Consider the following 15,966-nt stretch of genomic DNA (forward strand, 5'->3'; position numbering starts at 1 on the left):
TTTAGGGAGGGAATTCCAGAGCTCGGGGCCCCGGGTAGCTGAAGGCACGGCCGCCAATGGGTGGAGCGATGGGAATCGGGGGATGCGCAAGAGGCCAGAATTGGAGGAGTGCAGAGATCTCGGAGAGTTGTAGGGCTGGAGGAGGACATGGGGGTTGGGAGCAAGACCACGGAGGGATGTCAGTACGAGATAGATGCAGCAGATCCTCAGCCGGTGTAGGTGAGATGTTCATCCTTTTCGGGTCTCCCTTTACAGGCTCCCCCTCAGCATTGCAAGGGTTTCAGGTGGGACCTCCCCAAGCAAGAACAGACCAATGCAATTACTCACTTTCAGATTAGATTTATTATTGAGTTACGGTATGCTGAAGCATTTAACGTGACTGACCAGGGTCGGGCTAGTACAGCACAAAGTCCTGAGAGCTGTTAAAGAGCCACGGACAAACCCACTCAATCAGCAGCAGAGTGAGGTCCCCCTACTCACTAACCTGCTTTCCCCACCTCCTGGCCGATCAAACGTGCTCCTAAAGAAAAAGACTTGCATTTATATAGCGCTTCAGGGTTTCCCAAAGCACTTTACAACCAATGAGTTCCTCTTTGAAGTGTAATGTAGGACCTAATCTATGCACAGCAAGATCCCACAAGCAGCAATGTTGTAATGACCTAGATTTTTTTTTTAAGGCATTGTTAATTGAGGGATAAATATCGGTCTGGAGAACTTCCCCGCTGCTCTTCCAAATTGTGCCACGGGGACCTTTTTGAATCCACAAGAGGGTATACGGGCCCCCTTGGTTTAACGTTTCGTGCGAAGGTCGGCACCTCTGGCAGTGCAGCGCTCCCTCGGTCCTGCCGCTGGGAGCGTCGGCCTTGGGTTTGTGCTCAAGCCTCTGGAGTGAGTCTTGAACCTATGACGCTCTGACTCTGGCTGACACCAGAGTTTGTGTGCAGCACCGAGGCACGTGGGTGTCACTTGCCAGTCCGAGTTGGCAGGGTTGCCTCGTTGTTGCCCTTGTTAATTTGGGGGAGGGGAGCAATTGTCATTCAGCTAAGTCATTGAGTAGAGTCGAAGGGCAGGCCATGATGGGCGGTAGCTGGTTTACAGGGATTGGCAAGGCGTTGCAGAAAATATCTTGAACACAGCGACAATCTCTGACACAAGTTGAAGCAGACTCCATAAAAGGGAATTGTTGAGTATAAGTTTAGAGATACAGCACTGAAACAGGCCCTTCGGCCCACCGAGTCTGTGCCGACCATCAACCACCCATTTATTCTAATCCTACACTGATCCCATACCCCTACTACATCCCCACCTGTCCCTACATTTCCCTACCACCTACACTAGGGGCAATTTATAATGGCCAATTAACCTATCAACCTGCAAGTCTTTGGCATGTGGGAGGAAACCGGAGCACCCGGAGAAAACCCACGCAGACACAGGGAGAACTTGCAAACTCCACACAGGCAGTACCCAGAATTGAACCCGGGTCGCTGGAGCTGTGAGGCTGCGGTGCGAACCACTGCGCCACTGTGCAGTGGCAATATGAAAGCGGGTGGGTGTAGATGAGCAAGGGAGCGTGATTAGACTGGGTGGGATGTTAAAAGGGTACAGTTAGGGAGAGTGGGATTTGGGCGAGTGGTTTATGTGGGAATAACCACTCGGGTATACTTAGTGGACCAAGCCGCCCGTTTCTGAAACATTCTTACTCGGTAACGTGCGAGGAGGCTGGAATTGGAGGCGTGCAGAGATCGCAGGGCCTTGTAGGGCTGGAGGAGGGGACAGAGATAGGGAGGGGACAGGTCCACGGAGGGATTTGAAAACTAGGACTGGGAATTTTTAAATAGAGGTGGTCGGGGAATCGGGAGGCAATGCAAAGGAATGGGTGAACGGAACTTGCCGCAAATTGCGAGACAGGATTCAGATGAACTTGCCAAACTTCTCAGAATGAGCACTCGCCCCAGTTCTTGGCCGAGACTGTCCCTTCAGAAAGGAAGGTTGGGGATTCGGGGACAGGGCAGTGGGAATGACCGTCACGGCTGCAAGTTGAGGACCCCATCTCACGTTGTCCTAGAAGTGCACGTCAAGCCAAAGCATACCACAATGCAAGCAGACAGGCCTCGAAACAGACTCGGCAAATTACCCATTAACATTAACGAAACAAACACAGTGTGCTGAACTATGAGAAACACTGTTCCTGATAATTAACACTTTTTTATTTTAATAGCTGGAAAATTAACAGCAGTCTTCATAATCGGGGAAACTGAGGATCTCGACACTGGTGTGATGGCTGCCATGAGGTGGGTGCTACCAAGTGTTGGAGATGCTCGGTAAACTCGCTGCCGCCTAAAATTGGTGCCACATTTTAGCGCAAGTCCAAGATCAACCAGAATATGGCTTGAGTGCGGGCTGAGGGTTTGCCTGGGGTGGAGTGGGGGCCTGGGCAGGAGGCAAACCCTAATTGCCCTTGAGAAGGTGGTGGTGAGCTGCCTTCTTGAACTGCTGCAGTCCAAGAAGGTGGTGGTGAGCTGCCTTCTTGAACTGCTGCAGTCCATGTGGGTAGGTACACCCACAGTGCTGTTCAGGAGGGAGTGCCAGGATTTTGACCCAGTGCCAGTGAAGGAACGGCCGATATGTCAGGGTGGTGTGTGACTTCGAGGCGATGATGTTCCCACATTAGAGTTCTGATATCCATGCCCCGTTGATCAGAATTCATCAGACACTTTAGGGGGAAGAAAATTGGACTTTGCTTTCCCAACATACAAGCTAAGTTTATATTTCGGGAAAGCTTTTTCGAAAAAAAAAATGGGTTAGTTACTGAGTAAAGCTTCAGATGCTAAGGAGACAGCGCACAGGCATCATAATTATGTTGGGGGACACTGCACATGGCTGCCCACCGTGTGGGGGACACTGCACATGGCTGCCTGACTATCCCAAGCATTGCCAACATGTCGTGTCTCCCACCCCATGACACCCTGAATTATTATAAACAGAAGATGCTTTTTCAATGCGAAGGCAGTATAACTGTTATAATTATGGAAGGCACTGCTTCCGATAATTAATATATTAAAAATGTTCAATACTTATAAAATAATTTATAGTGATCACTGTCCCTGATAAATTAAACACTCATTGATGACAACCAAAGTCTAGACACAAGCTGGATATATGGATGGACAAACACACACTGTAGTTTCGTTAGCTGGCGATATTTTTAGCTCACTCATGTATTCATGTTAAATCGCTGCCAAGGCCATACTCATCGAACAGGCTGGGTCTCTTTTCCCTGGAAAAGAGAAGGCTGAGGGGTGACCTGATTGAGGTCTTTAAAATGACAAAGGGGTTTCGATCGGGTCGACGTAGAAAAGATGTTTCCACTTGTGGGGGAGACCAGAACTAGGGGGCCATCAATATAAGACAGTCACTAATAAATCCAATGGGGAATTCCGGAGAAACCTCTTTCCCCAGGAAGCGGTGAGAATGTGGAACTCGCTCCCACAGGGAGTGGTTGAGGTGAATAGTGTTGATACATTTAAGGGGAAGCTGGATAAACACATGAGGGAGGAAGAAATAGAAGGATGTGTTGATAGGGTGAGATGAAGTAGGGGGGTGGGAGGAGGCTCGTGAGGAGCAGAAACACCAGCATGGAGCAGATGGGCCGAATGGCCTGTTTCTGTGCTGTAACATACTATATAATTGTGGCAAAGTGGAGCTTTATACCCCACTGAATGTCGAGAGGGCGTTTAGAGTCAAATATAATCTAGTGCAGGACCAGAGTGACCCTGTTCACAGAAGGAGAGCAGGATCCCATTTGTGAAAGGCATTGGAACCAGTTTTGAAGCTTAACCCGCAAGTGAGCAGAAATTTTTTTAAAAACCTTAATTTCATACCTCGTCAGTGGTGGGGGGGGAAGGGGTGTTTGAACTCGTGACCAGAGCTTGAAGGCTTAATACTGTACTGAACCCGACGAGGGGTTGCTGAAATTTTACGGAAACTAGATGGGGAACCTGAGGATAAAAGGGTTACGGGCAGGAATTCAAAGTGAACACGTTAACGCACAGGTAATTAAACCCTGCACCGAGAGAGAGAGAGAAAAATAGTGAAGGGAAAGAGGGAACTCGTGCACAAAACACCCATAAAAGGAACAAACCTGAGCTGGTATCAGGAATGTTTCCCCCGTGGAAGAGAATGTCTGTGAAATGACCGACTGCCGGGTTCCGTTATGTGAAGCTGGCCTGGCCATTTCACTCAGACACGTGCACAGGTTCAAAAAATTTCCCTCAGCAACGACCATTCGCACACTTTATAAAGGAGGAGGTTATGAGGACGGGGACCAGTAGGACGAGGAGGAGGACTTCCCTTGAGCTACTGAGGGCGGGTTTTTCAGCTGCTGCATCTGCTGCTCAAACTGAGTGAACGGCCCCCGGTGTTCGTTTGGATGGAGGTGGCCCCGTTTGAATTCCACCTTTTCACCGCGCCCGCTGAGCAGGGTTATCCGTGGCGAGGTGGCGAGGGAGGGGAGGGGCTGTAGTGAGAGAGGGAGCGATGCAGGGAGGGAGGGGATGGGTAGGAGAGGGAGAGAAGAAGGGAAAGGACTGGAGAGACAATGGGGACTAGTTTGATCAATCCCTCATGGAGTTAGTGGTGAGTTAACAGAGTGCCATTTTCATTCCTCTGCCCCCCTCAGGAATTGAGAGATGCTGTCCTCCCCCCTCCCCCCTCTGCATCGCCATGAAGGACTGGTGATAAATGAGACGATCCTGCAGTGACGAGGACCCTGACCAGCGCTCGGCCGTTTAGAAGCTGTTGTTAGCGATGCTCCAGACATCGCCGCTGAGTGCGTTGGCTGCCCCCTGGAGGGTCCACGTCACCAGAGCCAGCTGTTTGCGGAATCTCGTCTCGTTGAATCTCCCCGGGTCCAACTGCAGCAGCTGGAAGTGCTTGTAAAGAGCCTGCAGCGTGTGGTCGCCCCGCCCGTGTAGAATGTGCCGGAATGGCGTGTTGGTCGCCGAGACGTACTGAGACAGGAAGTAGAACTCCACCTGTTGGGAATATTCCGGAGCAGAAATGACTTTGCGTTTCCAAACTTCGTGACCCTCTCTCTTTTCCCCCCCCACCCCCCCCCCCCAGCCTCATCCTGCCTCGCCTCCTCCTCCGTCCCTCCGTCCCTCCAACACTTCCTCCCCATCCCTCAGGACCTTAACTGTGCCTCAAGGTGGGAGAGGGGGAGAAGTCGAGGAGAGTGCGGCGAGAGGGATTTAGTGGCCGTTGCAGGGCCCGATCTCAATTACAAAGCCCTGATAATTACCCTCATTATCTTATCGTTGTAGATGCGGTTGAGTCTCTCATCTTCCTCGTCTGATGTACTGATCAGATACGTCAGTCTCTCTGCGGCCCGGATGAAGTCTCCTCGGGCGGAATACAGCCACTGGAGGGTGAGGCCCCGTCTCTGTGAATAAAGGCCCAAAGAGGAGGGAACAAGAGAGAGAGAGAGTGAAAGAGTGAGCGAGGAGGAGACGAACAGAGAGAGAGAGAGAGACCGAGACAATTAGAGAGAGCAAGAAATAGGAGAAAGGAAATGAGCAAGAGGCAGAGATGGAGAGGGAGAGAAAGTCACTGTTTTTAATTTGTTTTTAACAAAACATTCAGTTCCATGTTTATTTTTTTATCCCTGTAAAACTTGGTCTTCACTGTCCCATCAAACACAGGGCGGCGCAGTGGTTAGCACCGCAGCCTCACAGCTCCAGCGACCCGGGTTCGATTCTGGGTACTGCCTGTGCGGAGTTTGCAAGTTCTCCCTGTGACCGCGTGGGTTTCCGCCGGGTGCTGCGGTTTCCTCCCACAGCCAAAGACTTGCAGGTTGAAAGGTAAATTGGCCATTATAAATTGCCCCTAGTGTAGGTAGGTGGTAAGAGAATGGTGGGGATATGGTTAGGGAATATGGGATTAATGTAGGATTAGTATAAATGGGTGGTTGTTGGCTCGGTGGGCCGAAGGGCCTGTTTCGGTGCTGTATCTCGAAATAAAAGAATACTCCCAGGACAGGTACAGCACAGGGTTAGATACAGAGTAAAGCTCCCTCTACACTGTCCCCGTCAAACATGCCCAGGACAAGTACAGCACGGGGTTAGATACAGAGTAAAGCTCCCTCTACGCTGTCCCCATCAAACATGCCCAGGACAAGTAGAGTGCAGGTTAGATACATACAACCATACAAATTAGGAGTAGGCCCCTCGAGCCTGCTGCACGATCCAACAATCTCATGGCTGATCTGATAGTAACCTCGACTCCACATTCTTGATAACCTTTCACCCCCTTGCTTATCAAGAATCTATCTACCTCTGCCTTAGAAATAGTCAAAGACACTGCAGATTCCATCGGGTGTGAGTCTCTTGTGTTCTCCTAGTTTCCAGTTAGTTGGTGTGGTGTAAGGGAGAGACTGTACCTGGAGCTCATCCGAGAAGATGCGGAGCTGGCTGATGTAGTTGAGAGTCACGTCGCTGTACACACGGTAGTTCAGCTGCAGACGGTCATCATGTGTCAGTATAATGGCCATCTGGCCCACCATCTCCGCCACTGCCCGGCTCACGTCCCCCAGCCTACCGTTCAGCCGGCCGTTCAGCGCATCATAACTGTCCTGTTTGGTGTTGAGAAACGGATACTCCAGGCCGAGCTGCGGAGAGAAACACAATGATCCCCGGGTGTGGTATTGTGATGCTGTTATCTCATTCCCTCCCACTTGAGAGCGCGTTCTCCTGCATTTATACAGCGCCTTTTGCGCCCGCAGGATGTCCCCAGGCGCGTCTCCGCCACTAAAGTGGCAGTGTGGTCGCCGCTGGAGGAAACGAGAGCTGTAAATTGTGCACAGCAAGATCCCACAGACATTAATGGGATACCTACTGCCTGAACCGGTGATGTTGGTTCAGGCGTGAATATTGTCCCGTCGGCCACTGGCAGTGAATTCCCCTGCTCTGTTTCTGATGGGGGCCATGAGTTCCTGTACGTCCGCCCGAGAGCGCGGACGGTGGGGAGGGGCCCCTTGGTTTAATGTCTGGCACTCCCTCAGCGCTGATCAGTTGAGTGGTCGCTCCAGGGGTGCAGTGTTACGGTGCTGTTGCAATATCTGTCGAGCTTGGAGCGGTTTCTCTGCTCGAGCATCTTGGTGAAGAGGGAAATAGACGGGACCTGATTAAACGGACGAGCTTACGGCTTACGTTTTCCCGAGCAGCGAGCCTAGATCCTGGCTGGACTGTGGCCAATCGGCGACCCAGCCTTCAGCCAGTACAGACAACCCTGTTGCCAGCTTCGAAACAAGCCCACCGTGAAATACAAGAGATGCTGCTTGATTTGGTGCTTATAGATGTACCCCACACCCTCACCCACCCTGAGGGTCTCCGCCCCCCCCCCCCCCTCCAATCCCCGGCGCTCTATGGATGAGCCGGTTTCAAGATAAATAAAAGCATTTCGTGGAACTGTATGGACGAAGGAGGCCATTCGGCCCATCGTGTCTGTGCTGGCTCTTTGAAAGAGCTATCCAATCAGTCCCACTCCTCCCTGCTCTTTCCCCCATTGCCCTGCAAATTTTTCCCCTTCAAGTATTTTATCCAATTCCCCCTTTTAAAAGTTACTATTGAATCTGCTTCCACCGCCCTTTCAGGCAGCGCGTTCCAGATCACACAACTCGCTGCGTTAAAAAAAAAATTCTCCTCATCTCCCCCCCACCCCCCCCCCCCCTCTGGTTCTTTTGCCAATTATCTTAAATCTGTGTCCCTCTGGTTACCGACCCTCCCCGCCACTGGAAACAGTTTCTCCCCATCTCCTCTAGCAAAACCCTTCATGATTTTGAACGCCTCGATTAAATCTCCCCTTAACCTGCTCTGCTCCAAGGAGAACAATCCCAGCTTCTCCAGTCCCTCCGCACATTTAATTACGATTTTACTCAGTTTCTTTCCTTGTCTAGTGCCTCAATGCTGCCCGCTTTCAGTTCCTCCTCATGTTTATTTGCCGGTCCTCCTGTGGCTTCGGCCTCTCCAAGTTTGTGCCCTTGTTATTCCTCGCTCACCCTCAACACCACCAACCCCTTGTGCCTCTTTCCGCTCCAATGTGATATGTTCCACAGTATGCTGGCAGTCCTCTTCCCCTCCCGCCCCACCTCCCACACCGCGCTCGCCTATTTGTCAGCTAGTCGACTGTGGAAGGCAGCGCGGCCCAGCCTGATCGTGGCCTCGTCTGCACACTTTACAGCAGGAAACAGGCTGAGCCCCGTCTGTTTATTCCTTCAAGCTTCCCCACCACCCCCCCCCATCCCCCCATTTCTCTAACCCAGAGGCACTCAGGATATTCGAATCCGAACTGCCCTAGTTGGGACCAGACACTGTCTCAGGGGCCTACTGCTTTGTCCGGCTCAGTACTGCCCCTTGTCCTGTGACCTTTCTGATTAAAGGCCACTGGGGGATGTGGTGTGGGGGGGGGTGGGGGGGTGGGTGCAGTCTCCTTCTTACAGCTCTTAGCCAGGCTCAAGCAGGCCTGCAGATCGACCAGGAGAGCTTCACCTATTTCCCCCACATTACACCCTCTGTAAACTTGAGCTCACCCCTGTTTTCAAATCCTTCCATGGCCTCGTCCCCCTCCCTATCACCTCCTCCAGCCCTGCAACCCTCCGAGATCTCTGCGTTCCTCCACCTCTGGCCTCTTGAGCGTCCCCCCCCCGCCGATTCCCGTCGCTGCACCGCTGGCGGCCGTGCCTTCAGCTGCCTGGGGGCCCCGAGCTCTGGAATTCCCTCCCTGAACACTCTCCACCTCTCCTTTTAAAGAAAAAAAAAATCAACCTCTGCCAAAGATTTTGGTCAGCAGCTCAATGTCAAATTTTGTTTGATCGCTCCTGTGAAAGCTCCTTGGGGTGTTTTAATTACTATGTTAAAGGTGCTAGCGAAATGCAAGTTGTTGTTGTGAGAGGCTCCCGGCAGCTGTGACTCACCTCGCGGAAACTAAGCTCCATGGCTGGTACACCAGCAAAGGCGGTGAAGGGATAGGCACTGCTGTCCATGGTGAGTGACTGTAAGCTGTGAAGAGAGATGGAACAGATTTAATGCAGGGTCTGTTGGCTACTTATTAATCTGCTGATGTGTATCTCCCGTCCCTGTCTTAAGTTCCTCTACCGTACATCGGGGGCGAAAGGCTTCCGAGAATCTCTCGGCACAGAAGGAGGCCATTCAGCCCCTTGTGCCTGTGCTGGCTCTTTGACAGCGATCCGATTAATCGCACTCCTCCCTGCTAATTTATCTGAAATCTCTCCCCTCTGGGTACCAACGTGAGCTACAGGCACACTCAGGCTACAGATAAGTACGTAGCGTCTCGTGTCTTCAGCGTGATCGGATAACCTCGGGAGAAGGGAGTTTAAAAAAAAAAACGGCCTCCGCCCCACCCCCCCAAACATTCTGCTACCTCCCACCCCACCCGTCGTGTACATACATTTGTTTGATGATGTCGGGATCCTGGGCCCCAATCTGATCGTGGACGCTTTGACCAATTTTCTTCGGGCTGTTAACCTGTCACAACAAAGCGCACACCGGCTCAGAGCTGACAGCGAGACGTTGAGTCCTTGCAGCAGGAACATGCCTTGGGTAAGTGAGGGAGAGGGAGCGAGGTGGTAACAGGGGTGGGGACCTCTCCGCAGGGCGGCCTGCAGCAGCCGCTGCTGCACCCGGGCAGGGAGGGCCTCGAGGCCTGTCTGGAGCGCTGGGCCCCTCCCGTACCCTGTGCCTTCTACCTGCGGGAACCTGGAGGCTGACTGGAAAATCCCAGTTGGGCCTCCGTCAACGGGTCTTCATTGGTTTAATCATCTACCTGGGGGCAGGACCGAGGCCTGCCTCACCTCCCAGCCCTGGCGGGGCCTAAAAATCTGGCCCCGCGTGCTTGTGCGAGCACTAATTTTGCTTTACTACCCTGTGGTAGTCAGGGCCAGGGTTCCATCGATGGTTCCACGTTGGATTGTTGGCCTGGGATCTTTCCCTGCTCTCGTCTTCACCGATCTCGCCATCTCATTTAACCTCATGAGTGTTTTTGCTCCTCGATTTTTTTACTCCCTCCCCCTATGCTGCCTCGATCTCCAATAGTCAGTGTCACTGAGTCATTTACGGCACAGAAGGAGGCTGTTCAAGCCCATGCCTCCGGTGCCGGTTGGGTCGGAGCTATGAGGGAGGTTGTGCTTCTCGTGCTCGATGGGAAATGGAGACAGTCCCGCAGAGGTTTATGGCGGCAAAGTTATATCTGGAGCATTCCTTTCAATATAATCGGGGTCTTCGAGAAAGTGAGATTGATAGATTTTTGTTGGGTATTAAGAGTTACGAAGCCAAGGAGTGCAGATGGAGCGAATATACAGATCAGTGACTGAATGGCAGAACAGGCTCAAGGGGCTGAATGGCCTCCTCCTGTTCCTAAGAACGGCGGCCAGTGTTTAAAAGAACCATACCTGCTTAATCACTGTCTCAATCAGGTTGTGAAGGAGAGGACTGGATTCGCTGTAAAGTCTGTCGTCCCCTGAAAATAATGAACAGAGTTTTAGTCCGGACATGGTTGTTTTGTAATCAATAAATATAACTTTTGTTTCAGTAGAAGGACAAGTTGCGAAAGTTAGTTTATACGCAGAGTAAAAATGTCAGAGAGGTAAGTCTGATAATACAACGGTTAGGCCGCAAGTTAGAATTTGGGGCCTAATTATGGATCCCTCCTGTGCACAGTTCTGGAAGATGACAATTGTGTTGCCTGCCGCCAAATCTGTTGAGCCAGGTTTTAGCACAGCCTGGTTCCACTTTTTCCCCCCTCCTGTGCAGGCCCAAGCCTGGTTCAGGAGTAGAGGGTGGAAACGTGAGCACAACTGCAGGCCCAAGAGGCCTAAACTGCTGGTCCCAGCCACTGAAGGCCTTCTAACTGCTGTTGGGCAACAAGAGCAACTGGGCCCCAAAGCCTGACGACTTAGCGGGGCCTTGGTAGAGAAAGAACTTACTTAGTGTTTTTTTTTTAGGGGCCTGCTGCCTGGGCCCTCTGAGACCGCTGACTATGAGGGGCCTTTAGGGTACAAGAAACCACTGCCAACCTCTGGGAAAGCCACTGCAAAATGGATGCCCCAGGGCGTCAAGGGGAGGAATTTGAGTGGGTGGGAGGGGAGGGGAGGGGCGGGGGATTGTCAGGAACAGCTCCCGTTCCCATCTCCCGACATTTGACCAACACTCAGCAGGATCGGGGCCTGCTCCATCCTATCTCGGGGAAGGCCTAGGAATCCTGGGGCACTGGAAGGGCAGCAGGGAAAGAGATACCAAATTTCCAGCCCGGAAATGCGGATCCTACGGAAAAGGCCGTTTGACAGCGGTTTTGAGCGCTATGCGTTTGGAGACGACGTCAAGTGCAGGGAGAAGAAATGCAGTAAGGTGAGCCAGTGAGCAATCGCTGTTGCCGCTGTAAAAGCAAAATACTGCGGCTGCTGGAAATGGAAAATAAAAAAAAACAGGAAAGTGCTGGAAATACGCAGCAGGTCTGGCAGCATCGGTGGAGAGAGAAGCAGAGTTAACGTTTCAGGTCTGTGACCCTTCATCAGAACACTATGTACCCTGCACTCTGCCAAGCAGCAGTGAGAGAGACGTGTCGAAGGACTGATAGAATAAATCTTACCCAGGACTGCTTTATCGAGGCTGAAATAAGCTGCTGCCTTGAGGTGCATCATGGTCAGATAACCCTGCAGACAGACGGAGAGTCAATAACATTTCATTGGTCATTCTAGAACCTAAACGGGGGCTGCTCATATAATAACCAAGTCTTAATTTTAGAGGCTCCCTCTGTGCCACTCCAGGACTCTCCCCTCCAGTCTACGACCTTCCCTGGCCCTCCACCCCTGCCTGCAACCCTCCCTTCCAGTCCCGTCCACAACCCCCCCACCCCCCACCCTCCAGGTCTGGCCCTTGGCCCAGTCTCTTACCTCCAGCCACTCTGTGGCCCCAACGCTGCCGAACTCGCCAGCATCCCAGCTCGCGAAGAGCAGGCTCCGCCGAGGCTTGAACCCTGATGGAAGAAGCCACCGTTATTAGGGGACGGAGCGGCGCAGTGCGAGGATCGTCAGTGTCGAATAGCTTCGCTCCAATCCGGTCTCTCTCCTCCTGGGGTCAAGCAAGCCCTTGGCTATTTCGGGTGGCTGGCTAATCTCCACATGTAGGGAGGTGAGACAGTGGGATATTCGGGCATGGAGTGCATCGCCACCGGGCCCGAAGCGAGCCTTAACCCAACCACACACCTACACCTTGGACAAGCGTCAATGGGTAACCTGAGGATTGGGAGCCAAGGGATGGGCAATAAATGCTGGTCTTGCCAGCGATGCCCACATCTCAAGAATGAATGAAAAAAAAACATAACCAACTGTCTCCCACTCAATGCCAAGTAGGGTTGCCAGCTCTCACCAGACGTATTCTGGGAGCTTCCATCACATGACCTTGGATAGCCCCACCCACAACACCTACGATTGGTCACCTGACATGTCCATCTTCATGAAGCCCCGCCCTTCCAGGCAACTGCATGGCTCCAAAATGCTATTGAATGACCTTTGACTGAAACGCGCGGATGGGCACACAGCCTCCGGGTGGCGAGGTCAAGCTCGGACGTGCACACGTGCAAAGCTCCTCATGGACGAATAGCTGACGGCCTGGATTTACCTGTGGGCCGCCAACAGAGAGGGGGAGCCTGCTGCAGCCCTCTGGAGAAGATGACTGATCAGAGAGCAAGAACAAGAAACGCCAGGGCAGGCACAGCCCCCTGGACCCTCAGGGGAAACTGGATAAACACATGAGGGAGAAAGGAATAGAAGGATATGCTGAGAGGGTGAGATGGAGAGGGGGTGGGAGGAGGCTCGTGTGGCGCATGAACACCATTACGGAGCAGATGGGCCGAATGGCCTTTGTGAATGGTCTAATCCGATGTAATTCCATCCCAAAGACGCACTTACCATTTGCCAACATTTTGGAAAATGCACTGGCCAGCTCGAGAAGGATTGCACTTCCCACGCCTGACTTTGCTGCACCGTAACCCCACGCATCTCGCTGTGCCCCCAAGATGATGTATCGATCTGTAAAACAGAACAGCGAGTGTAGAGAATCGTGGCAGGAGAGAAACTTTCCCATAAAATGGGAGCCAGAAAGGGGGCGTTCCTCAGCTCTGGTTCATACGTCTGGGTACAGAGCAAGACCAGGCGTTAGCTGACAAGTAATGGTGACCATAGGGTTAGATACAGAGTAAAGCTCCCTCTACACTGTCCCATCAAACACTCCCAGGACAGGTACAGCACGGGGTTAGATACAGAGTAAAGCTCCCTCTACACTGTCCCCATCAAACACTCCCAGGGCAGGTACAGCACAACAATTTGTATTTATAATAGTGTCTCAAGGCCTTTTACAGGAGCGATTATCAAACAGAATCTGACACGAGCTACGAGATATTAGGGACAGGCAACCAAAAGCTCGGTCTAAGAGGTCGATTTTTAAGTCTTAAAGGAGGAGAGAGAGAGGGGCGGAGATGTTTTAGGGAGGGAATTCCAGAGCTCGGGACCCCAGGCAGCTGAAGGCACGGCCGCCAATGGTGGAGTGATGGGAATCGGGGGATGGGGAAGGGGGCAGAATTGGAGGAGCCCAGAGATTGCAGAGGGTTGTGGGGCTGGAGGAGGGTTAGAGAGATGGTGGGGCGGGGGGGGGGGGGGGTGGTTTGTGTGCGAGGGCCATGGAGGGATTTGAAAATGAGGATGGGAATTATAAAAATCGAGGTGTTGCAGGACCGGTGTCGGTGTAGGTCCACAAGGAGAGGGAGTGATGGCTGAACGGGAGTTAGGGTAGGGGCAGGGATGGTGGGTGAGGGGGAAGATGGTCTATGCTGCCTCTTGCCCGGTACTGTCCGTCAGAAAGGCCGATCGCCTCAGCTCATCCCTGTCTGCTTACCGGGTTCCGTGAAACCTTCAATGGATCCAAAGATGTTACTGATCACCGTGGAAACCATGCGATTGGTGACACCCAATTGGAGCCGATTTCCTGGCTCCCTGAAGTTGGGGCCGAGGTGGTAGTTGATGTAAGGGAGACGTCCGATCCAGTCACGGGGCACCGCTTGTCCCCCCAACTTACTGTAAGGGTCAAGAGAAAATAGCAAACTATGAGAACTGGGTAAGTTCCCTGGGGCTGACTAGAAGTTCAGATAGTTTATTCCTCCTTTGCTGAAGGGAGCGTCTGACTGGCGTTGGGGTCATTGCGGGTTCTAGAGATTGACCAGTAGCCCGGCAATTCCTCTGTGGGAGCCGTAGCTGCAGGGCTTTGTTACGGGTTTCACACGCCCGGGGACCCCCCCTGTAACTACTGACACACTTCCCCGGGACCCTTTGTAAATACTGATACACTTCCCCGGGACCCCCTATAAATATTGACACACTCCCCGGGACTCCCTGTAAATACTGACACACTTCCCCGGGACCCCCTGTAAATACTGACACACTTCCCCGGGACCCCCTGTAAATACTGACACACTCCCCGGGACCCCCTGTAAATACTGACACACTCCCGGGGACCCCCTGTAAATACTGACACACTCCCCAGAGACCCCCCGTAAATACTGACACACTCCCCAGAGATCCCCTGTAAATACTGACACACTCCCCAGGAACCCCTGTATATACTGACACATTCCTGGGGACCCCCCTGTAAATACTGACACACTCCCCAAAGACCCCCTGTAAATATTGACACTCTCCCTGGGACCCCCTGTAAATACTGACACACTCCTGGGAACCCCCTGTAAATACTGACACATTCCTGGAGACCCCCTGTAAATACTGACACACTCCCTGGGGACCCCCCCTGTAAATACTGACACACTCCCCGGGAACCCCCTGTAAATACAGACACACTCCCCTGGAACCCCCTGTAAATACAGACACACTCCCCTGGAACCCCCTGTAAATACTGACACACTCCCCAGAGACCCCCTGTAAATACTGACACACTCCTGGTGACCCCCTGTAAATACTGACACACTCCCGGGGACCCCCTGTAAATACTGACACACTCCCCAGAGACCCCCTGTAAATACTGACACACACCCCAGAGATCCCCTGTAAATACTGACACACTTCCCCGAGACCCTCCTGTAAATAATGACACACTTCCCCGGGACCCCCTGTAAATACTGACACACTTCCCGGGGACTCCCTGTAAATACTGACACACTTCCCCGGGACCCTCCTGTAAATAATGACACACTTCCCCGGGACCCTCTGTAAATACTGACACACTCCCCGGGAACCCCTGTAAATACTGACACACTCCCGGGGACCCCCTGTAAATACTGACACACTCCCCAGAGACCCCCCGTAAATACTGACACACTCCCCAGAGATCCCCTGTAAATACTGACACACTCCCCAGGAACCCCTGTATATACTGACACACTCCCCAGGAACCCCTGTATATACTGACACACTCCCCGGGGTCCCCCCTGTAAATACTGCCACTCTCCCCGGGAACCCCCTGTAAATATTGACACATTCCCGGGAACCCCCTGTAAATACTGACACACTCCCGGGGACCCCCTGTAAATACTGACACACTCCCCAGAGACCCCCCGTAAATACTGACACACTCCCCAGAGATCCCCTGTAAATACTGACACACTCCCCAGGAACCCCTGTATATACTGACACACTCCCCGGGGTCCCCCCTGTAAATACTGCCACTCTCCCCGGGAACCCCTGTAAATATTGACACATTCCCGGGAACCCCCTGTAAATACTGACACATTCCCGGGGACCCCCTGTAAATACTGACACACTCTCGGGGACCCCCCTGTCAATACTGACACACTCCCCGGGAACCCTCTGTAAATACTGACACACTCCCCGGGAACCCCTGTAAATACTGACATAATCCCGGGGACCCCCCTGTAAATACTGACACACTC

The 15,966-nt window shown here is 52.5% G+C and overlaps 1 protein-coding gene across 3 annotated transcripts in view; it reads right to left on the reverse strand.

Annotated features, from left to right (window-relative positions):
- Positions 1–2,185: 2,185 nt before the first annotated feature.
- The window catches only part of tfr2 (transferrin receptor 2), a 57,594-nt gene continuing 43,813 nt past the window's right edge, over positions 2,186–15,966 (reverse strand). For all 3 annotated transcript variants that reach the window (XM_068023613.1, XM_068023612.1, XM_068023614.1), the window contains exons 10-19: positions 13,962–14,140; positions 12,980–13,099; positions 11,963–12,045; positions 11,659–11,722; positions 10,463–10,530; positions 9,463–9,539; positions 8,969–9,053; positions 6,437–6,664; positions 5,300–5,440; positions 2,186–5,033 (exon numbers count right to left, since the gene is read on the reverse strand). In XM_068023613.1, the coding sequence (XP_067879714.1) occupies positions 4,788–5,033; positions 5,300–5,440; positions 6,437–6,664; positions 8,969–9,053; positions 9,463–9,539; positions 10,463–10,530; positions 11,659–11,722; positions 11,963–12,045; positions 12,980–13,099; positions 13,962–14,140 (1,291 nt within the window). In that variant the 3' untranslated portion in view covers positions 2,186–4,787. The remainder of the gene's footprint in view (positions 5,034–5,299; positions 5,441–6,436; positions 6,665–8,968; positions 9,054–9,462; positions 9,540–10,462; positions 10,531–11,658; positions 11,723–11,962; positions 12,046–12,979; positions 13,100–13,961; positions 14,141–15,966) is intronic.

This window comes from Heterodontus francisci, chromosome 48 (genome assembly GCF_036365525.1).
Source record: "Heterodontus francisci isolate sHetFra1 chromosome 48, sHetFra1.hap1, whole genome shotgun sequence".
In the NCBI taxonomy this organism is placed as follows: domain Eukaryota; kingdom Metazoa; phylum Chordata; class Chondrichthyes; order Heterodontiformes; family Heterodontidae; genus Heterodontus; species Heterodontus francisci.